This window comes from Crocodylus porosus, unplaced genomic scaffold (genome assembly GCF_001723895.1).
Source record: "Crocodylus porosus isolate Cpor-Errol unplaced genomic scaffold, CroPor_comp1, whole genome shotgun sequence".
NCBI classification, from domain to species: Eukaryota; Metazoa; Chordata; order Crocodylia; family Crocodylidae; genus Crocodylus; species Crocodylus porosus.
The window spans coordinates 26,898,656-26,911,288 of record NW_017728916.1 but is presented as its reverse complement, the minus strand read 5'-3'; the positions used below and the strand labels follow the sequence as shown (position 1 = coordinate 26,911,288).

Sequence of the window (12,633 nt, the reverse complement as noted above, 5' to 3'; positions counted from 1 at the left end):
CTTGACTTGGGGAAGTGCCCCAAGTGCCTGTACTGGGTCGAGTACCCGTTGGACTATTAGGCCTGTGTTTCCCCGAGGACACAGGGCCGAGACAGTCCCTTCTCAGGGTGGTGGCAGCACGTTACCCCCAGACTAGCGAGTGTGCTCCGGGAGAGGGGTTAGCCAAGCATAAGGCACCCCTAGGGAGGCATTCGGAGTTTGGAAGGTGGTCGGGCTCAGGGAGGTGGGCGGCTCAATGCAGGAGCGCCCCCTACTGGCCCGCCACAGACCCAAGCCCTCCGACTGACCATAACTTCTTTCATTTGATAACAGGCAAATTTTATGGATACTCAGTGATAGCAGGTGCGAGTAGTGTAGGCAAGGTGAACAAAATAACCCCTCTCCCCTCCATTCTATATCTACCAGTCCTAGGGTTCACAGAGGAAAGGTATGCCTGGCCAGTAGGTGAGCTTGACCCTGTGGGTTTTTTTCTTGAATGTTAGCAGTCTTGGAGGTTGAGGGCTGACCCATCATATGAATACATCTTAATCTGGTCATTTACCAGTGTCTTACTTTGGGCATGCCCAGCCTCCTATTTTGGTCCATACACCAAAACCAGAAATCCTAGGGGCTCTGCAGCTGGTCACTGTGACTTAGCCAGTGCTGCAGACTCCCTTATCTTTGTTATGGGTTTTCAGGAAACAGTGTGATACATGTCTTCAGTTTCCCAGCTTATTTGTCTGCTGGCTTCAGACACAGTGGCCTTGAAGGAAACTTTGTCAGAAACAGGCTTTTAGAAACCAATTAACCCTTGCTGTTGCTTTGAAGCATTGTTTTAATACAATATCTATTTTAACTGCCATGCAATTCTTAAAGCAAATCTCTAAATATCATTTTCTAGCTATGACTTTGCATGCATAAGAAAATGTATGCTGCATCAAGCATCTACTTGATATGCAGATTCCTGCTGCCCACACACAACTGCCACTACGGGCCATGCTCCAAAGAACACCCCTGGGTGTCATTTAACTGGCTCACCACACAGCCTTTTGTATAACTAACATACATTTTCTTCACAGCTTAGCACCTCCATCATCACAGTCAGACTTGGCAGCACAGTGTTAGGCTCCTGCCCTACATTCATTTTATAGTGCTATGTGATTTGAAATCTAATCCCAGCAATCACGCTTCCTTTCATATCATGTGTGCATGACAAGACATGATTTTGGGATCAGGAATTAGATCCCAATCTCACTATTACTGCATGCCAGTGCAGGTGGAGCACATGATTGTGAGCCAAAGCTCCTCCTGCAATGGCAAGTTGAAAGCCAGACACAAAAACTCACATGTGGGAATGAAAATCAACTGATTGTTGGAGTGGTCTGAACAGTTCTGCGTTTAGTTTTCAGACCTAGAGCTTTCTGGTTTGGGGATTGAAAATTACTTGGTTTTAGGCCCTGGTATGGATAGCTCTGGGTTTTTTCAGCCCTATTCCTTGTCTGTCCATGGTTTATCAACATTTCATGCCTGGCAGCTTTGGCAAGACTACTGGGTACCAGGGATAAGAGACTCCTGGCAGGGCAGCCAAAGGGCTTCTCTATGGGGGACTTTAAACCATGCACCTGTCAGCCCAACTAGACTTGCTGCACGTGAGGTTTATGCTACCAGTGAGGAAGCCCTTTGGCTCCCCTTCTGACTCATAACCTCATGAGGGGCTGACAGCCAGTTAATTGTCCACTCCAACTGCATGTTACTTTTGAGGTGGCATACAAACCAGCCATAAACATGTTCTGTATTATATGCAGAAAATTTTCTGGTTCATTTGTCATTTTATGGTACCTTAAATAGGGTGCAAGTGAAGCACTCTTGTCTATTATGACATGACAAACACAATCGCTGCATAAATATAATTTATAAAGTGGACCTTAGATTTGCAATTTACCTCTAAGCCTTCAGGCTCTACGGGTGCTCTGCCCTTGTTAAAACCTCCTGCCTTCCCTTTTTGAAAACAAGTCTAAAGTACAGGAAGAGTCCTAGAATCAAAAGACTCTAGTTTTGCCCCTTTTGTATACTATTACAGTGCTGGAAATGCTCATGATGTATTTATTTGTCAGAGGAGGACTCATTAACATACATAGGGTGTGTTTACACAGTTTGTTTACTCTGAAACTGACTAATTAGCTCCACAGTAAAATGTCACTGTCTACACATGTGACCCTGTTAGGTCAGTCGACTAACAAACACTGTCAAGCACTAACACACAACATTATTCTGTGCAGCACAGCACATGTGTAGATGATGACAGGGCTGGCTGGGGCATGAGGGTGCTACCTGCTGGCTAGCCCCACACTAGAGCACCTGCCTATCTCAGCCACTGCTTCTGCAGCATGTGGAGCCCCATCAGAGCAGTCTTGGGTTGGCAGACCTACTTGCCAAGTCGCCTACCAGCCTAGACTGCTCTGGGGTTCCACATGCTGCACATCAATAAACTCCATAGCAATGTGCTCTGGAGTTTTTTGCTTCCAGGTTTACTTTCAAATGGCATGCCCAGGAGCAGTAAACTCCGGAGTTTTTATTTGCACATATTAATCGCACATGTAGATGAGCCCACTAACTGTTAATCACTCTTGTTCCAAAACACATGTACTCAAAAGCTGGCAATACTTGTTTAATTTTGTTGGCATCTAGTTAGAATAATTAATATGTAGAGTTGGAAGAGATTGCAAAGGGTCACTCAGTGTCCCCCCCCGCAAATAGGTACCCTGTTTTGAGACCATGTCAGACAAGTGCCTATCCAGACTCTTTTGAAAGGCACCAATGAAGGAAATTCTGTAAGTTCCCTGGACAGCTTGTTCCATTCTCCTACTATTTTTATGGTTAGGGAAGGGTTTGTTTTTTTTTTTCTTTTTTTTTCTTTTTTCTGAAATTTGATCTAAATCTGCTGTGTTGCAGTTTACCCCCTTACTTCATGTCCTGGTCTCTGCAACAAGAGAGAAAAGTTGTTCTCTCTCTACCTTATGGTAGTCTTTCAAATATTTGAAAGCTGCTATTATATCTCCCCTAATCTTTCTACTGACCTTTTCTCTAAGCCTTTTTTCTTGCAGGTTTTATTCTAACACTTTTACCATCTTTATTACTCACCTCTTGATAATCGCCATTTTCTCAATATCCTTTTTAAAATGCAGAACCTAGAACTGCACACAGTACTTTAGCTGATGCCGCGCCATTATTGAATAAAGTGATGCTATCATGTCCCATGTCTTGCATATAATGCTCCTGTTAACAGCCCCAAATTGGATTTGCTTCTTTTGTGACAACTTCACATTGCTGATTCTGCTTGAGTTTGGACTGCAGCCAAACTCCCAGGTTCTTCTTGGCAGTGCTGCTGCCTATCCAGTTATCTCCCATATTAAACTACCTCATTTTGAAGTAGTTTCAGAAAAGTCCCAAATACAGATGCCTAAACTTAACATTGTAAATAGTTTCTTACAAGGGCAAAATTTCTTGTTGAGGGCAAATCCCATATTGAATCAATATAACTATATATGGAAACTGAATTGTTATTGTCCTTATTTATAAATGGAGGGCTTACCTGTTTGCTGTTCTTGAATGCATGCTTTTGCGAGGCACATGTAGAGTCATCTACTCCATCCCTCTGGTGAAAGCAGGAACATTGCTATCTAAGCTTTCCCAGAGAAATGTTTGACTAACCTGCCCTTAAAAGCTTCCTGTAATGGGAATTTCATTCCCTGCCTGGGTAATCTAATTCCAGTATTTAACCACATTCCTAGTTAGAAAGTTCTTCCTAATATCCAACCAGTAGTGTAAAGTGGGGGTGAGGGGGTGAGGGACCTGCATTGTGGGTGCTGTCTAAGGGGAGAGGCACCAGAAGGGTGGAGGGAGAGTGCCTCACTCCAGGACTCCTGGCTGCTTCACTCTACCTGTACTTCCAGTTACAAAAAGCAGCTGGTGCAGGCAATGTGTCTCATAGGGCACAAATTTTTTTGAGAATTGCAGTAGGGCAGAATTGACCCCTTTTTCTTTTTTGCTTCCAAAATCAGCATTTTTTCCCCTCTGGACATGGGCTTTGGTGGCAAAAAGGGATGACCGTTTTATCCTGGCAGCAGCAAACTCTGCTGCTGCTCTAAAGAATTACAGTTCCCAGAACACCTTGCACTGGCTGCTGCTTGCTGTTGTTCTTGTACCTGTAAGCCAGAAGGCATGGGAGAAGAGGGAGAAGGGTGTGGGAAGATTGTGTAGCACACATTTTTTCCATGCTATGCTTCTGCATTCAACCAAAATGTCCTGCGTAGCATTTTAAGCTCATTACTTTTTGTCCTGTCCCTGTGGGCATAGAGAACGGCCCTTTATAACAATTCTTTCTATATTTGAAGACTTTAAAAAATATCCCCTCTCAGTCTTCTCTTTTACAAGCTAAATAATCCCAGCCTTTTCCTACGGTAGAATTCTATTTTCCTTTGTGCAACTAATTGCAGCTTTCTAATCATGTAAAGTGGTATTTTTGGTAAACACATGCAGATAACAATTATGTTTCCCTTGTATGGATGCAAAACTGTGCATGCATAGACCAAGCATGTGCAGTAAGCTATATATTGGCCAGGCGTGTATGTGGCAATGTACATATGCCCACTCTGGACATGTAAGTGCATCTAAGTCCCAAGATCATAACAAGCCAGAAACCTGTGACTAGAGGATGTTAGATGGAGAAGAATGATTCTCCACATTTTAGCTCCAATACCCGAGTGGTTAAAACTTTCACCCAAGATGTGGGGAATCCTGTTCTAGGCCCTTTCTCCTAGAAGGGATTTGCCCAGAGATGCACAAGTGCCCTCCTCCCCTGCCTTTTGGTGCTGCTGCCACCGCCTGCCAGGGTTGTGCACCATAGGGGGATGTGGGAGCGGGTCCCCACACCCTGCACCCTCCCTCACACCCACAAGATGCCCACCCGAGCTCTGCACTGCTGCCAACCCCTGGGTGTGGGCTGTGCGCTGCTGTCAGCCCCATTCTGTGTTCTCTCACCTAGCTGCAGCTCCACCCCTGCTACTTCCTTACCTGCTGCCCAGAGTGAATGGGATGTGAAGGGATCTGAGCAGGTCCCTGGTGGCTGCAATAGCAGCCCTGCCTGAAAGCTGCCTGCTGGCTGGGCCTGGCCCATCTGTTCCCAAGGTTGGGAGTGAGGCACAGTAGGGTATGTTGGGGGCATAGGTATACGTGGATGCCTTGCTCCCACCCTTGTGCATGGAAAGGCTGGGCAGGGTACAGTTCTTTGGTGTATGCTGCAGGCCAGATAAAAGTGCCTAGCAGGCTGGATCTGGCCAGTGGGATGTATTTTACCTACCCTTGGTCTAGGTTAGTCTGATATGCCAGCTCTGGCACTGTTCTGTGCTACTTTGTAGCAGGACTGACAGATGTGTAAGTGAAAACCTGTCACAGATGCACTCAGGCACATTTAGCAGACAGATGCTCATAGGTGGCATGGTACTACTATAATTATTGTAATGTTTTTGGTTTTTTTGGTTTTTTTCTTGTCTTTTGTGTTTTTTTTTTCTTTTTTGCAAAAGGTATGACCGAAACAAATTGTCCCTGAAAGAGATCTTGAACGTGCAATATGTGTCATGTATGAACCCTACTGCAGGGAGTTTCACAATCAACTCACGTCTTCAGGTACAGACATATTTCTAATTACATTATGGTTTTAGCATAGTTAGAATATCTTCAAAGTATTCTTAAAAATCATCTGTAGGAGAAAATAGTAGCTATGACCCTGAAATTAATACTTTAGCCTTAATAAAGATTCATGGCCATATTCTGGTGTCAATAACATCAATATAAATTCATTTTTAAGTCAATGTGTTGGCAGACTTGAGTGTAGAATAGTTCCTTATGCCCTCATTTTTGGCCTTTCACCTCTATATTTCTTAACATACTACTGTTTAGAGCTAGAGCTGGACTAAGACTTCTTCCAGCCAGCCAAACCTGGTTTCAGAGCAGCTGCCAAGGCCTTACACATTTATTTTAAATTAAACTATTTTAATTAGAATGTTCTTTTAAGTATTAAATATTTAACCCTTTGATTGTATTCACTCAAGCCTTTTTGCCTTGCTTTATAAAAGTTAGCTACATTTTTGGCATCAACAACATAAAATATAATTTAAAAATTATGAAAGTATATGGTAGTCTAAATTTTGCAACAGGTATTAAATCTGTACTAGGGATTAAGCGATCCTCTATTACAGATGAGGCAGAGCCCTAGCACAGGGGACAAGGTACCCCACATTTGATGTATATGAATTTGCTTGTCTCTTCCTGTAATACATTTGGGGTTAGCTACTGTGAAAAACAAGATTCTTTGTTTTATGGACCTTGAGTCTGAGTCAATCTGGAAATTGCAATGTTTCTTATGTAATTTGAGAAAAGCGTTCTATTATTAGAAGATTTTCTTCTCTTGGCATTGAAGGGTAGTGCTTACCAAATGAGTCTCAAAGAGGCTAGGGCATTGCTAGTTCATGATCAGGTATACAGCAATTTGCAGTTACCTTGCCAGCAAGAAGTATGGAATCAAACTTAGTTTTATGAGAAAAACAGAGAAACTCAGAAGGGATATGCAAGAATGACCATGATAGTTATACAGTAGCAATATATTTTGCATGAGGATTAAATTCTGCCCTCAGCAGCTATGTACATATATTGAATTGACATCAATTGAATGTTTATGGGAACATACAGAACAGAGAGCAGAATTTGCCCCTATTTCTTGACAAGCACTTCATGAAAGGAGTTGGCCTCCTTAATCTTCTAACTCCTTAATCTTCTTTACCGAGGTGCATTATTTTGTTAAAAATGGTTTCTGAGCAATGCCCAAGCCCATTTCACTTAGAAATGAGGCCAATAAAATTATAAATTTGTCTGTGTTTTCATTCTCTTCCTCAGCGTCACTTCAGTGTGTTTGCACTCTCATTTCCTGGATCAGATGCTTTGTCCACCATCTACAGCACCATCTTAACTCAGCATCTGAAAAGTGAGAATTTCCCTGGGCCTCTGCAGAAATCTGCTCAGCAACTAATAACCCTGGCACTTGGTCTGCACCAGAAAGTAGCTGCTGTGTTTTTGCCAACAGCTATCAAATTTCATTACATTTTCAATCTACGAGATTTCTCCAATATCTTCCAAGTAAGAATGGCAGCTTTTCTTCTTGAGCATTGAAGGCAGCTTGTGGGTATTTTAGAGTATGTATTCCCCTCTCTGAGTCTTGCTAGGCTCAGCAAGGCCACCTAAGCTTCTCAGGACATTCAGCTCAGTTTACCAAGAAAAGACTTAGCATAATTTTCTAAGTAAACTTTTTTTCATAAAATTGCCTTTACTTTTTGTCAATTTGAAACTTGTGACAGGAACTGAGGGCTGAGAAAACTGGTCCAGCTATCAGAATGCTAATCTGGGATTTTTGTGACATGGGTACGATTCTATATTATATTAAAGGGACATATGTTGTATTCGTGTTGGTCTAATGACATAGACAGACAACGTTGTTTGGGTAAGTCTGATATCTTTTATTAGACCAGCTCAAATAGTTGGGAAAATTCTTCTCTGCAAGCTTTTGGGTATAAATACCCGTCATCAGACTGAGGAAGCATCTGCAGTTGGTGTGGTCTTCCTGGATGGAATGAATAGTGAAGAAGCCAGAGGCTGGTACGCATGCAAGAAAGCCAGTCAGTGAAGATGTAAATTGAGGAGTCAGTGAGTGAGAGGTTGGAGGTGGGTGGGGGGAGTGGAAATGTAGCTGATAAATAGTGGAGAGATACCGGGGTGTCAGATGTTAGGAAGGTTATATGTCATAAATCCAATGTCTATATTTAGTCCATTATTTTTTGTATTTAGTAGATTTATGAAGCGAAGTTCATAGGCTTGTCTGTGAAAGGTGTTTTGTAAATTCCCTTTGAGGATTAGAACTGAGAGATTGGAGAGAGAGTGGTTTTCTTGTGAGAAATGTGCCCCCGCAAGTAATTGGGTATTCTTGTCTTTGATAGATTCCCAGTGTGTGTTCATTCAGGTGCACAATTGTTGTTTGGTGTCTCCTATGTATTTTCCATCAAGGAATCTGGTGCATTGGATGAGATATACAGTAAAAGTACTGTTATCTGGCATCTTAGAAGCTGGCGTGCTCCACTAGCCGGCATGCTGGCTTGTAAGATAAAGGGAAACCGGAAGTGCCCACTGTGACACTTCCAGTTTCTCTGAGCCCCCATGATTCAGGGCAAAGCAGCCTGCACTGCCAAGCACCCATGGCCCAGGGGCATAACAAGCTGTGTGGGGCTGTGTGGGACCTGTTTTTCTGTCCAGTGGGGCCCTGTGGGCCCCGCAGGAGTGTCAGTAATGCTGTGGGAGGGGCAGAGGAATGCTTCAGACGCGGCATGAGAAGTGGCAGCCGGGGCCATTCAGTTAACTGACATATTTTGTTATCTGACATCCTCCGTTCCCGGGGGATGCTAGATAACAGATCTCTTAGTGTATCACATTTCTGGAGGTGCAGCTGTAAGATCCAGGAATGCTAATGGTTCTGTTATAGGGTGTAGTAATTGTGGGTGTGATGGAGATATGTTGCCGGGTTTTGTATTTTTTGTCATGGCATGGTCTGGATCAGAGATGTGGGTTTTCTGGAAAATTGTGAATTGGAAAAATTTCCAGTGCCCTAAATAGAGCATGATGTGATTTATCATGTTTATTTGACTTATATGCAGTAAACAAAACTAAAAAAATACCCCCATGTTAATTTTATGTCCCAGTAGCCACAAATATTTGAACTGAAATATTTGAATAGGAAAAAAAATAAATACAGCACACTTAATGTTGCTTAAATGTTATATTCAAATGAATTCAAAGCTTTATGTGGAAAGAAATTATTTTTATTTGAATACTTGTAAAAATGTAAATACAATACACAATAGCATGTACTTCCCTTACATTGTTTGTTTAAATTTAAGAAAAAAAGGAAGGCACTGAAAACTGTTAACACACTAATTTTAACGTACCCAAAGAACTGTGAATGATATGCTGTGGTTGTCCACTCATCTACTTCAACAAGAGTTTAACTCTCTTCCTCTAAGGCTTTGTGGCACCTCCAGTTTCACTGTCACTATCTGTAGAATCAATTGCACTACTTATTAGTTTCATTTCAGAATGAGATTGAGGCAAATCTGATTCAGAACTACTTGAACCACATTTCTTTCGCTAAAGGATGGTTTTACCAATGAGTCTATGGGCAAGGGCAGCTTATCACACTGCATTTTCTCCATGAACTGTAATTCTGACTGATTCTCCAGAAGCAAGATATTTTGAGAAAAAGAAACTAGCTTAGCAGTGTGTTGATTTGGTTTTGATTTGACTTGCACAGCCAATTAGGAGAATTCACAACTTGATGTTTGGATTATTATGTGAGTGTATTTACCCTCCTGTTTACAAATCAGTAAAATATGTATGTACTCTCTCTCACACTTCCTAGAGATAATCACCTGAAAAACATTAATTACAAATTTGAAACTGCCAATATTGAACTTGCCTAATATTGTATTGGCATCCATTCATTATTACTAATGAATTTTATGAAACAATGAATTTTTAGAAATGTAAAATTCCCCACAGAAAAATAAAACACTGGAAAATTTTCCACCCCATATCTCTGGTCTGGATCCATGGCACAGTCTGTTTAACATGGCTCTGGTGTGGGGTCTATTTTGCTCCAGAACTAAGCTAGTCTCTACAATGGCAATCAGCATAGGGAAAATCACACACAAGGAAAACTCACTAAATATATTTTCCATCATTAAATTGCTGCGAAAAGCAGCATATGTTCAGTAATGGAAACCAACTGTGATGTTGATTATATGCAGCCAACACTGAAGATGACTATAAAACATATGACCCACATGGAGTAAATATCCAGATGGTAACTTTTTTTTTAAAACAAATGTTATTAAAAATACACATCACCCTACACTTACAAAGCTACACATATTGCACATCCTTGTTTTACCAGGAATTCATAGCATAGAAACAACTACATATCAGAAGCATAAAGCTACATATATTAAACCCTTAAACAACATGCATCACATTCTCACAAAAGAACAAACCCTTATAGAAACCTTTTTCTTCATACAGAAACCCATGAAAAAACAATTACCTCAGTACCCACCTGAAACTCTCCACTCCTCCCATCATTCTTTGTTGGTTTAACAAAACAAGCGTCCAGTCCTTTTTCTTCTACTTCTTCTCTGCCTCTTCCACTCCAGCCTCTTCTTTGTCCAGATCAATGTAGTAGTTCAGTTAATGCAGCTCCAGCTTCAGGCACTCTATTTCAGTGAAAGCCAACTCGTTAAACACCCAGAGGTTTCTTACTTTCCATAAACTAGTTTTAACACATGCTAAAATCCTTAATAATGTTTCTTTCGGTCCTCTTGGTACAAGTCCATATAGTACCATCTCCCATGCGTTATACCATCTCCTGTGCATATGACACATTTATTTTGTTGACACTCAAAAGTGGCAGACCCTTTCCCACGCCCCCTTTGCATATGTACACTCCCAAAACATGTTCCACTGTTTCTTCGTCCCTGCATCTCTTCCTCAGGCACCTTGATGAGCTCGTCAAGCCCCATTTCTGTTCCACTTCTCTCTTTGGCAAGATATTTCTTACAACCATCTACGCTAGGGCAGCATGTTCATAAAATGAGAAGTAGCACAGCTTTAAATGCCACCACTTCTTTGGCAAAGGACAATGTCCTCCTGGACCATAATCAAAGTATTTGCCATGGCTTTACTGTCACCTTTTCTCATACTCTATTACCTTTCCCCTTGGCACCCATCAGGATCCCTAGGACTCTGATTTCTCCCTCTCTTATTTTAAGGCCCAACATCTCTAAGTTCTTCCAGTTTCCTGCTCCCATTATGGTGCTTTTTCAATCTATTGAGTTTAGCCTCTGTCATTTCTCCATACTCTCTTGTATGCTGTAGCACCCTTTCTATTGAAAGGCTATTTCTAACTACTACATTTATATCATCCAAGTATAGTATGCATTTTACCTCACCTCCTCCCAGTATTTTTACTCTGCTCATGATCTTGTCTTTTCTTATTCTTTGTGCTAAGGTTTCGTGCCACACACAAACAGTAGTAGTGACAGGGAACACGGTTGTTTCACCCCTATATGGATTTCAAAGGCTCTACTTAGATTTCCATTAATTTGGACTTGACTCTTTGCTTCTCTATACAACAACTTTATCCAACATATAAATTTGTCTGGGAACCCCATTTTCCCTAGTATCTGGTAATGTAATAATGATCCACTCTGTCATATGCTTTTTCTAAATCCAGGCTTGCTATAACTGTGTTTGTGTTCTTCTCTTGGAGCTGATCGTTTTAGAGATCCTTCTACCTGGTACTGTACATACTTGGTCTTGATGTATTATCTTCTTGAGGTTTTTGCTCATCCTCAAAGTCACTGTCTTGGCCATTAACTGACAGTTTATATTATGGAGTGTAATCAGTGTCCAGTTTTTAAGGATGTCCTTCTTCTCTTTCTTCAAGAGTAAGATCACAATATTTCTTGTAAAATCTTTTTCAAGATCACAGCACCTTTGCTGCACTGTTTTTTTCAAGATCACATCACCTCTTGTAAAACCTTTCCCTGCCTCTCCTGTTTCTGCCATTTCCTCAGGCACGTCCACTATATCCCTTCCTACCCATGCTGAAAACTCATAAAATTCCATAGGTATTCCATCAGTTCTCAGTGATTTGCCTTTTAAAGGTTATTAAACACTTCTCCACTTCCTTTAAATTTACATTTTCTTCCATTTTCTTTGTTTCCTCCTCTACTTTCTCTTCAGTCTTTGCCAAGAAATTCATCTTCTTCCTGTCTGTTTCCTTCTCTGGTATAGCTCTTCATAAAATCTTCTTGTCACCTCCAGCACCTCCTCCTTATCTACCTGGGCACCGCTTTCTTCCCACACTGCTTTAAGTTCTCCTTTTGCCACCTTTACTCTGGCCAGAAAATTCAGGGATCACACTTTGTTTGCCCCCACCCAGGATGGTTATGCTAACAACATTTTCTCTCTTGTCTTGCTTTTAAACCAGGTTTTTAACTCTTGCCTTGTTTCTTTTAGCTCTTCTTCTACTTGTTTTCCTTCTGAGTCTTGCTTTGGCAGCTCCTGCATCTTTTTTTGCATTTGTCTTATCATGTCCATTTTTTTCCCTGCACATCTTCAGCCTTCCTTCCTGAAGAATTGTCTCATCCTCTTCTTCACGATCATGTGTCATTCTCTGGTAGTCCCAAAAGATTTATTCAGTGTATGTCCCTCATACTGTCCCTCATACTGTCTTGTATATGGTTGACATTGTACTTGTCTGGCCTCATAGAGGTGCTCTCTTGCCGCTTTGGAGTGTGTACCCAGTGCTGGCTGCAAGGGGTGTTCTGGCGGACTTGACAGTGAGTCACGTTCACCCTGAAGGGGCCCCCGATACTCTCCTGCCACGACTTGGTCTTTTCCTTCAGTGTTGGGGCTCCTTCTCCCCACTTTTTGTGGACTGGGCACTGCCCTAAGTGTGTGGTCTTGGGGCTCCACCTCTCCTACACCCCAGCCATG

The 12,633-nt window shown here is 41.8% G+C and overlaps 1 protein-coding gene across 1 annotated transcript in view; it reads left to right on the top strand.

The window, feature by feature from the left end:
* DNAH9 (dynein axonemal heavy chain 9) overlaps window positions 1-12,633 on the top strand; it is a 388,028-nt gene that overhangs the window by 132,196 nt on the left and 243,199 nt on the right. The window contains exons 24-25 of the mRNA XM_019536510.1: window positions 5,562-5,664; window positions 6,931-7,170. Coding sequence (XP_019392055.1) covers window positions 5,562-5,664; window positions 6,931-7,170 — 343 coding nt within the window. The remainder of the gene's footprint in view (window positions 1-5,561; window positions 5,665-6,930; window positions 7,171-12,633) is intronic.